The following is a 10,550-nucleotide window of genomic DNA, read 5'->3' as shown; positions in this document are numbered from 1 at the left end:
TGTAGTCGAAACTCTTCTTGTATCATTCGAATTCAACATTAGTGAAATTTCTTCTCATCTGTCCATAGTTTTTTCTTGAAAGGGTTTCCACGTAAAATCTGTGTGTTTATATTTTTTTTCTTTGCAATCTTTCTATATTGCCATTATCGATGTTCAATTTTTAACACTTGTTAAAGAAATAAAATACAGTGGCAAAACAAGGATCTGTGTACGGACCATGATGCACAAGTAGAATCCGTATAGAACTACACTTATTCTATTTGACATTGATTAGAATAAGGTTTTTCAACCTTTAAATAGACATAGTCAAACTCCTGTTGTATCATTCGTTTTTTAACATTATTGAATTTCTTCTCCTTTGCCTGTGATTTTTTCCCGATAGAATTTTCACGTAAAATCTGTGTGTTCTTATTTTTGCGATCATTTTATTTCCATTATTGACGTTAATTTTAACAAGATAAATTATTATTAAAAATATCAATTTACTTTTTAGTCTAATAGATAGCGATTAATTTTTTAATTTTTTAAGTTTTTAAGTAAATAAGAAAAAATCAAATCTATGATTTGCTTTCTTATCTCTTTCATTTGAAATCACCCTAGCTTATTTTGCAATCCATCATTTTGTAATAAGATATTATATTAAAAAGAATAATCGATATTTTTTACTTTATCAAAGCAATTGATGATTTTAAAAAAGTAAAATATATCTATTAGAGCAAATTTAATAATTAATTTTTTGCATATTTTAAACCTATTAAAAAGTAACTATTAACCAAAATTTTTAAAACTGTTCCATGGATTTCAACTATCAATTACTGATTTTTTTTATTCAATAGGTGGTAATGATTTGGATATCGCCACGTTTCTATATTAGTATCCGTTAGTGATTTAGACTTCCGTATTAACTGCCAAAATTGTCTACAACAACACTTGCCGTTTTTAACAAGAAGAAAAGCACATATCTGATTGGTTGGCTGCAACTACTAAGAGACGTGTTTGTCGGTTATATCACCACTTCGTAACTGTCATGTTACATTAGTGAAAAAAAAAATTAAAAAGTTCATAAATTTGTCCCAATGCTGACACTGCGTTGTACAGGGCGTTTCACTTTCACTCACTCTCACTCTCACTCTCACTCTCACTCTATTTCTCTCTAGTAATTGCTGGTAAGTTCTTCCATCCAAATTAGGGTTTTTAATTTGGGTTTAGGATTTAGTTTTTTTTGGTTTTGATCTATATTTGCAATAAGTTTTAGGTTTGATCTTTACTTTAAAATTGAAAAATGAAATGAAAATGATAATTTTTATTATGTAATTTCTATTCATTTGGTTGACTTTACAAATGATTACACAGCAATCGGATTTGTTGAAAGATGGCTGAGGGTTCAGCTGCAGTTCCCAGCACTGAGTTGTTGGAATGGCCGAAGAAAGATAAGCGTCGGTTCCTTCACGCCGTGTACCGTGTTGGCGATCTTGATCGTACCATCAAGTAACATTTGCTTTTTTAATTCTAGAACTATGGTGTTCTTAAATTTTCACTTTCTTTTTTTAGTTTTAATGCTACAAATTTGTATTTAGGTTCTACACTGAGTGTTTTGGGATGAAATTGTTGAGGAAAAGAGATATTCCTGAAGAGAAATACTCCAATGCCTTTCTTGGGTTTGGCCCAGAGGAGTCTCATTTCGTTGTTGAGTTAACATACAGTACGTTTATGTTATCCTTGTACTTTTATAGCGAAATATTTTCTGCAAATGGCTTTTGTGTTATATCTGTAATGCTTGGAGCTTGCAAATTTTTCTTTTTGTCAAACAGTTAAAATATCGATTCCTTTTATTCAATGTATGTTATAGATATCTGCTACATCTATTGTGGCATACTTCGCCACTGTTAATCTAAAGTGTAAACTTCTTTGATCTCTGAGTTAAAAGCTTTTATTCTTCTCTACAGATTATGGAGTAACATCGTATGATATTGGAACTGGTTTTGGGCATTTTGCAATTGCAACACCTGATGTAAGTTTCAAACATTTGGATACTCAAACAAAAGATTCATTGAGAATGCTGATTTTTTTTTTCCCATTTTTGTATTTTAGGTCTACAAAATGGTCGAGGACATCCGTGCAAAGGGTGGCAATATTACTAGAGAGCCTGGTCCAGTTAAAGGAGGATCTTCTGTTATTGCTTTCGTGAAGGATCCTGATGGTTATATTTTTGAGCTCATCCAAAGAGCTTCTACTCCTGAGCTGCTCTGTCAAGTAATGCTTCGTGTTGGGGATCTAGACCGTTCTGTTAAGTTCTATGAAAAGGTTGTGCCAAGTAAAAAACCTTTTTTCTTGACTTTTGTTTCTCTAACTAATATTATTGTTCAATTTGAACGCAAATTCATTGTGCCTAGACTTTGAGTGCATGAATCACTTAGATGAAAATTTTATTTATTGGAGAATAGTCAATTAGTCATAAACAGTCTTTGGATCTAATTGATTACTGGTGGTTAATGCTCCAAACTGTTTTTTTTTTTTTTTGAGTTAGTAATGGCCTTGCTTTTATCTGTCTATTTCTTTGCAGGCGTTGGGAATGAAGCTAGTAAAGAAGGTCGATAGGCCTGAATATAAGGTAAGTTCTGTCCTACTTGGCTTTTTCTATTTATATTATTAGCTTAGAAGGATATGTAAAGCTTATATTCTAGCTGCAGGGGAAGCCTAACTCTGGTTTTTGTTGCGTGTGCTTGACAGTACTCCATAGCCATGATGGGGTATGCAGAAGAACATGAGACTACTGTTCTTGAGTTGACTTACAATTATGGAGTGACTGAATATACCAAGGGAAATGCATATGCACAGGTCTGTTTTTAACTCTATACTTAGCTATATCCTTGCAAATAAAAGTCTCTGTTACTACTGATTCCACTGTCCTTTTTGGGTGACTATTTTCCTCATTCCAGGTTGCTATTAGCACTGATGATGTATACAAAAGCGGCGAGGTTGTGGAACATGTTATACAAGAGCTTGGGGGAAAGGTTACTCGTAAACCGGGGCCAATTCCTGGGATCAACACTAAAATTACCTCTTTCCTAGATCCTGATGGCTGGAAAACTGTAAGCTTTTAGTACTACTGGCAACTTCTCCGTCTGCACTATTTTCATGAGAATTTATAAAGAATAATAGATTATGATGGCTGAGTGATAGATTACAAGGTTGAATCATAAATAGGAATCAGGAGAGATAAGACGGCTGAGTGATAGATTATGAAAACATATGGTCACGGTGCATCCATGTCTCAACCAAACTGGATCGTGAATTAGAGCATAACATTGTTTTGAGTGATTCGTGTTATAAGAAGCCTTTTATGTTGACAAAGTTTATAATATGGTTATGCTTTGCGTCTGCAGGTTCTGGTTGACAATGAGGACTTTCTGAAGGAACTCAAGTAGGCACTAAGAAAGAGTAATGCTACTATATGAATAAATCAGTATCTTGTTGTGTAAGCGAGCAGATATGTCTGTTAAATATGGTGTTTGTTATGCGACCTGAACCGTTTTCCGCTTGTATCTGTTGTGGATTCTAGTATGTTGCATAGCTATCAGCAGGTTATGCTTATGATTGATGATATTCACGATTTACATCCCTGTTTTTTAGATGAGGTCAATAAAAAGATGCACTTGGACCGTCATGCCTTGATAATGGTATAGTCCAAATCTGTCAATTATACAGTTACGATGATCCATTGGGGCATCTCTGCATATCTTGTCTGATGAAGGTAAAATGAGTCTTGTGCAAAGGATAGGAAACTGTAATGGAATTAAAATAGGGTAAACTATACAACAGGCACTCAATGTTGATGCAACTGACAAACAATTATTTTGCTTTCAATTTTGTAACTTAATTTTTGAAAAATAACAAATCAATTTTTTTAACCATTTTTCGTTATAGACGTAAAAAAAGAAAAAAAAGTGACAGACATGACATTTAATGGACTCCTTATTGTCACTAACTGCCAGCTTTGAGGGTTAGCATGAGGTTTAACAGTCCCATTTAAGAGTTTAGGGTTTAAGTAGTAGAAGAAGAAGAAAAAAAAGAGAAAGAATTAGAGAAAAATTGGAGATGTTGATATGATTCCGGTGTGCTATTGTGAACCCAGCCAATTTAAAGATTTAAGTTGTCGGGCATTTAAGTTGGAAGTGCAGGTAATGACACTAAAAATCTGGTCCCTAACGATATAAATTGTTGGCAAAGGACTGAAGACATGAGGTACAAGAAGCCTGTTTCAGTTTGTAACGAGACAACTTCTGATTTAGCAGGGGAAATTGTTGCAGCACTATCAGCAGCTTCAATAGTATTTAAATAAGAGAACGAATATTCACAAAGATTGATTAAAAAAGCAGAGCAGATATATGAGATAACAGAAAAGAAGACCGGATTCACAGCCATAACTTACACCACCATTGATGCTTGTGGAGGTGAAGCAAGAAGGTTTTACGGATTATCCCGGTACCAAGATGAGTTGGTCAGGGCAACAACTTGGTTGTTCTTTGCTACAGGGAACCTTACTTTTCTCGACTATGCCACCACAAACTTTGCTGCAGCAACTGATGATGAAACAACGACTGACAAAGGGATCTTCTATTGTGCTGAAGGTGAAGATGGCTAAACTCACAAGATTGAAATCCTAATATACTTTTGGCTAAACAGCACATTCTTTGAAACTCCTAATTTCTGAAGAAAACATTTAAGATTATGGAGCCTAGATAACTAAAAAATAATCATGAAAAAGCAGTAAAAACAGCATCAAATTCCAACTAAACACCATTAAAAAAGCCAAATGGAATAAAAACAGACCCCTCCCATCTCAGAAAAACAGTTGCATATGCAAATAAACATGAAAAACCAGTTCATTTTACCCAAATAGAAAGCTTCAAGATAAGCCCTGCTGCAGATCATATAAAAATTCAATTCATCATCACTGCAAGTTAGCAACTAAAATAATTGAATTAGTTCACTTTCCAAAAGACCTGAACATCAAATTTGACCAGAATAAAATGATAACAGTTAAGGCCATGCATCATTTCCAATGGGTCAGTTCATTCCATTTTCTCATATGGAGCATACTCTGGGTTACATTGTGATGAGGAAATAGCAGATTTAGTCCAGACAACATCAACTGCTTCTCTTCTATTAATCATTGTGGCCCTAAACTTAACCATTAATATCTTTTGTTGAATTACTGTTGGTGTAATTTACCCTTTAAAATAAAACTAAATATACTTTGTAAGTATCCAATCTTAATTTGCAAAGATTTAAAAGGACCTCAATAGGTATCAATTGTATAACTGTGATTTTGGATGAAATTTCACATGGCACAGCATCCTTGAGGAGGATGAAGAAACACCATGGGGGCTTAAAAGAATGGAAAGAAAGAGAGTGGATCATGTCGAAGAAGCTTTTGAACTAATAAAGTAAAGCTTTCAACATATTCCAGGAAACTCTTCATCCATCTTCAGCAGGACTTGTATGTACATTGCCTGTGGGGGTTGAGCCGTCACCATCTTGCTGGTTTGGCAGAAAAATAAATATATTGACAAAATGTACTCTCCCTTGGAGGGCAGGGGGTAATCCATCTATAGAACTTCATCCATTGGATAGCAACCGAGGACTCGGAGAAATCTGGCATATTCCTGCCAAACAAAACAATTCATCTTCAGATTCACAGTCTGAGTGTGAATTAAGAGAAATGAGAATGGCAATAAAAATGACAGTGTACGTTCATAGTCTATGAAGAACCTATGTTTCCATTTTTTCTTAACCATATGGCAAGGAATTATAAGGCGGAGATAGTTGACACACCAATGAGATCTCGATATGCTAATAAGAAGCAAACGCGAATAATCTTTGAAACATTGTGGTTGATTACAAAGTGGAATTACGTTGTTATTACATACAAGCATTATTCGACACATGCCATTTTGAACAGTTTACTTAAGCTGACATCAAGTTCCTATAAAATGAGAACAGAGATGGATCCAAACAAGATAAAGATGTGAAAATAGAAACTTCAACATGTATGACCTTGGCACAAAAACATGGATTCCAAGTGCTTCTGGTAGGAAAATATGACCATTACATGTTACAGATGTAATAAAAGAGTGTGAGACAACTGACCTGTAAATGTTCCAAAGCATTTTGAGCACGTTGTTCTGCCATAGAAGCTTCAAAGTCGATGTAAAAAAGATAGTCGAAGTACCTGGCACCACACATCAACCAGATCAATAGTTTTAATTTTACTTTTTTGTTTGTTATGATAATCTCCATGTCAAATGTATTATTATGCCCTGATTTTTCATTTCAAGGTAGTGCTGTTAACATCTTTCTTTTGATCTTGTTTAACCATTCATATTTATTAGGCTGCGACACCTCGGAAAATAGTGGAATATTACCCACTGCTCGTCAGATGTATATTAATTTACTAAGATCCAGTTTACAATGGTAGATATCAATGAATATAAAAACTTACTTGGCACTCCCTTTGTTAGAATCGTCGACCACCCTTAGAGGACGCCCTTTTTGTGGTCGAGACTCTATCTGAAAATTGATCCAAGAGGCAACATAACAATCAAAGTCTCCTCACATTACAATACAAGACAAAGATGAACACTTTGTTATAATTACCTTTGACAAATTAATACCCCTTAGGGAGAACACAGCCAAAGCTTTAAATAGCATGCCAGGACCTTCTTCTAGAGTAAAAACTATGCTGGTCTGCAAAGTGAAAGATTATCAACAAAAAGGAAACATTGATTCATCAAATAAAATAGAAGTGGCTAAGTTCAAGGAGTTATACCTTATAAAGCCTGTCAGTTCCAGGAATTATGGGTTCTCTTGTGAGTACCAAATACCTGGTAACATTATCATCCTCGTCCTGATGCATTATACCAAACCAAATTGGCTTTGTCAGAAAAATAAAATAAATAAGAGGAAATGCTATTTTACACAAGCCTCAAACATAGGAATCTATTCCAAGCCTATGATACCGAAACCAATTCATTGTTATGAAGCCAGCATTCGTCTTCTTCAATAATCTATGTGACACTAAAGAGGGGCAACAAAAATGAAGGTTTGACCTGGACTTTTTCTGCAAGAATGTCAAGCCCATATAATGCAGCGGCTCTAGCACTTGCTATTGCACCCATATCCCTTCTTCCACTCGAAGCAACTATCTGTTCAAGTATCTTAGTATGTAGAACATCATGAAAAATAAAACAAGAAATGACAAATTAGTATGAGGTCGTCTTCAAATGTACCTTAGCTGCACCAGCAGAATCATCAGCACTGACTCTAACAATGCCCATTTTGGTAAGTGCCATCTCACATTGAGCAAGTGCCTGAAAAAGAGCAACACTAAGACTTCAAGAATCTGAATCCCCAACTTCAACATGAAGTTTGCATATTTGATAAAGTAAATTCCTAAGTGATCTAATACATTTTTTACCAGTATATCCTGAAAGATAAGGTAACTTCCGGAACAAACAAAAAACTAAAACAATATTGGATTATGAACGTAATTAACCTGGGGATGGCTTAAAACACGTTTCACTTCCTGCTTTTCAACACCAGGCAATGCCAAGAGGCAATGGTTAACAACCAACAGTACCTCCCTCACGATGTGTAGCCTATGCCGGAGGAGTAAATCATAATTACGGTGTAGACTACCACCGACAGAATTCTCAATGGGGAGAACTGCCTTATCCACCAACCAAAGTTCAACTGCCTGTTAAAAGAACAAAACAATATAACCGAGAAAATTTCAGCATAGGTTCATGCAGTAAAAAAATACCACTAAAGTACTTATCATCCGAACATTGAATGCTGCTTCAAATTGGTCACATGGCACAGTCTCACAATTAGGGTATGCTTTAAGGGCAGCATCCTCGCCATAGGCACCTGAGATTCCCTAAAATAAGTAATAGCCGACATAAGTATAGCAAGAAACACGTTGGACATTCCATCAAAGAATAAATAAGTTTCAGACCTGAAAAGCAACCCGCAAGTTTGAACCATCATCAGGAAATGGAGATAGATCGGTTTTGGACAGCGGTTCTACAAAACAGTTACATATTCAATCTTAGAAATTGCATTGACCAAAACCCTGTAACGGTCCAAGTTATTAAAGATAAGACACAATACCTTATAAAAGAATAATACAAGAAAATTGGAAATAAATTTATAGAGCACGTCCACGATCAATGAAATCACTAGATCATTCAAGTACACGGTCCAACCTAATTAAATTACATCTGAATAGGAAAGATATTCATTGTATCCAAGTATGAATTAATCCTGTCCTAGATCACGTAACGGTTATACTCCTTTATCCGTACACATGCGGAGTGAGTACATTTGGGAGTCATTCAAACCTTGAACAACTCAAGTTCATCCACGTGAGAGTCCTATCCCATCCCATTGGGTTGACATTACGCATGATACTCAAAAGTTCCAAAAAAGAATATTCCTCCTACTCATAACTACACATGTTAGCAGAAGATGTTGTTCGTAAAAGTAAGCGATGCATGATTCAGTGCAAAATTTTTATGTCCGGCTTCAAACAAACATAACTAAAGATCATAAGCATCAAAAGCCATCAACAAAGTAAATCTCAACTGCCAAGCTAGGAATCTCATTTTGTATTTACTTTCTTGCTAAACCAACGGTTCCATGGGACCGAATAGTCCAAAATAGTTCCAAGCAGGAGACAATAGCAGCCATCTTCTATCTTTACATAGCTACATAACCTTGAAGCACATTCAAACAACTGACATTGAATATAATTGGCCTCATAAATGTAATTCTACATATCAAATGAAACATCATTTATCCTAACGAATGTTCCAACTGTCCTTTATTCAAACTCATTCAAAGTAGAACCTTTCATTTAGCTATAAACACTAGAACAACAAATGGACCCATCTACATTGCCCTTCAACATATTTTAGGATTCTTTTCAACCTCAATCAAAATATTTGCATCAAAAATAAAAAATGAAATGAACATTATTTCCATCTATAATTTCATTAATGCTAATTTATAGAACAAAGCATAGCTTCCATCACATCTAAAATTCATTCAACAACTCAATTAAATTATAGGAAGAGAATTATAAAAAAAAAATTAAAACCCAATATTAGTTGAAAGTACTAGAACCGAGTTAGATTACTAGGAAGAAGATTCAAGTCCTTGTGAAACCCCCTTGAGATTGTGTTCCCATCGTTATCAATCTTCCCAGTGGGAGATGTCTTGGCCCCAGGCTTCTCGTCTTCAACAAGACAAATAGCACTTTGTGCTGAAGCACCCAAAGCACAGCATTCCAATCTAATAGGCCTCAAATCCAACACAATCCTACCTCGGCTATACCCCAAAGCTGGTATCTCAAGAAGAGACTGAGGCTTTTGAGAACAAAAGAAGATCGGAACACACTTCAAAGCCATCAAAAAATACAAGAAATCTCAAAAACCAAATAACACACAATGCCAATGTCCTGCTATTTTTCTATCAAAAAAACAAGAAAAGGCCAAAACTTCAACCTCTCAATGAGTGAAAAAAAGAATCAAGTTTGGTGGTGCGGTGTTGTTGGTGAAACAGAATGAGAGGCAACTTGAAAGGAGAATGCAGGTTAAGTATGAATGGACCCCATAACACAAAACTACTCAAAAAAGAAAAGCCCAAACTATTTTTTTCTCCCCTTCTTTTCAACTGAGAAATCAAACAAATGTTACTGGTAATTCAAAGAACTTGGGTAGACTAGAAAAAGAAGAGGGTAGTTGGGAAAGGAAAGTTGGCCACACGTTTCCTTAGATTAGAGGGTGTTTGACGTCAAAGAAGGAAAGGAAAAAAAACAAAGGTGAAGCCAAGCAATCCAATGAGAATCCAATCTTCAAGAGTGAAACCTGGGTCCTGGGAACAACTATATCACCACCAAACCTTCCATATATGATATTAAATAGAGGAGAATAGGCAGCGTATAATCAGGGAATGGTTTTGGAAACCTGGAAATGGCCTTCCAAATTTCACAATAATGGCTGAGCTGACTTAAACATAACATTAAATTGTATTGGGGAAGAAAATAAATATTAGATAGTATATTCTTCCAAATGTTTTCTGTAGCGTTATCAAAATCCAGTTCAGGCGTTACTAAAGTTATTTAAATAAAATATCTCAATTTTGGACTTTTTTTTTAAGAAATCTTATCCCTTGTACTTTTTTTTATTCATATAAAATTGTAGCCTATTTTCACTTTTAAATAAAAGATAAGGAACTCAAATTCATATTCTCTTGTTTCGATAAATTTTAGTATTTTTTAGGTGAATTGTCAAATTGAACTGGAACTCTCAATTTTCTATTTAAAATATTTTTTGATCTAAAAAAAAAGTTTTTGTATTATAAGTTAATTTATATTTTGGTCTTTTATTCAAAAGTAAATAAATTAGAGTAAATTGGTTCATTTTTTTAAAATATCTCTCTATTTTTATTATAAAAAATTAGTTTATATATGTCAACATGAGGTG

General features: G+C 34.7%; 2 protein-coding genes across 3 annotated transcripts; one reads left to right on the top strand and one right to left on the bottom strand.

Moving 5' to 3' along the window:
- The first annotated feature begins 1,096 nt into the window (after positions 1-1,096).
- LOC107901961 (putative lactoylglutathione lyase) lies at positions 1,097-3,700 on the top strand. Its single transcript, NM_001326914.2, has 9 exons — positions 1,097-1,166; positions 1,354-1,488; positions 1,578-1,702; positions 1,947-2,011; positions 2,092-2,304; positions 2,564-2,611; positions 2,731-2,838; positions 2,940-3,092; positions 3,387-3,700. The coding sequence occupies exons 2-9, from the start codon at positions 1,373-1,375 to the stop codon at positions 3,426-3,428; spliced, it is 870 nt and encodes a 289-aa protein (NP_001313843.2). The 5' UTR covers positions 1,097-1,166; positions 1,354-1,372; the 3' UTR covers positions 3,429-3,700.
- Positions 3,701-5,056: 1,356 nt separating this feature from the next.
- LOC107901960 (arogenate dehydratase/prephenate dehydratase 1, chloroplastic) lies at positions 5,057-10,158 on the bottom strand. Of its 2 annotated transcripts, none has more exons than XM_016828155.2 (11): positions 9,203-10,158; positions 8,021-8,088; positions 7,850-7,942; positions 7,559-7,759; positions 7,293-7,373; positions 7,113-7,208; positions 6,833-6,910; positions 6,661-6,750; positions 6,506-6,573; positions 6,154-6,235; positions 5,057-5,669 (listed from the first exon to the last, which is right to left on the bottom strand). In XM_016828155.2, the coding sequence occupies exons 1-11, from the start codon at positions 9,471-9,473 to the stop codon at positions 5,613-5,615; spliced, it is 1,185 nt and encodes a 394-aa protein (XP_016683644.1). In that variant the 5' UTR covers positions 9,474-10,158; the 3' UTR covers positions 5,057-5,612. The 2 variants fall into 2 exon arrangements, with proteins under 2 accessions (XP_016683644.1, XP_016683643.1); XM_016828154.2 differs by having other exon boundaries at positions 7,841-7,942; positions 9,203-10,154.
- Between the last annotated feature and the right edge of the window lie 392 nt (positions 10,159-10,550).

Source organism: Gossypium hirsutum, chromosome D06 (genome assembly GCF_007990345.1).
Source record: "Gossypium hirsutum isolate 1008001.06 chromosome D06, Gossypium_hirsutum_v2.1, whole genome shotgun sequence".
Classification (NCBI taxonomy): domain Eukaryota; kingdom Viridiplantae; phylum Streptophyta; class Magnoliopsida; order Malvales; family Malvaceae; genus Gossypium; species Gossypium hirsutum.
Note: the sequence above shows the minus strand (reverse complement) of the source record. Positions and strands in the feature narration are given on the sequence as shown.

Coding starts and splice junctions, on each gene's coding strand:
- LOC107901961 (NM_001326914.2), top strand. CDS start 1,373: ATGGCTGAGGGTTCAGCTGCAGTTCCCAGCACTGAGTTGTTGGAATGG. Junction 2,305..2,563: donor CTGTTAAGTTCTATGAAAAG/GTTGTGCCAAGT, acceptor ATTTCTTTGCAG/GCGTTGGGAATGAAGCTAGT. Junction 2,612..2,730: donor TCGATAGGCCTGAATATAAG/GTAAGTTCTGTC, acceptor TGTGCTTGACAG/TACTCCATAGCCATGATGGG.
- LOC107901960 (XM_016828154.2), bottom strand. CDS start 9,473: ATGGCTTTGAAGTGTGTTCCGATCTTCTTTTGTTCTCAAAAGCCTCAG. Junction 7,943..8,020: donor ACTTGCGGGTTGCTTTTCAG/GTCTGAAACTTA, acceptor TACTTATTTTAG/GGAATCTCAGGTGCCTATGG. Junction 7,374..7,558: donor GTGTTTTAAGCCATCCCCAG/GTTAATTACGTT, acceptor GCTCTTTTTCAG/GCACTTGCTCAATGTGAGAT.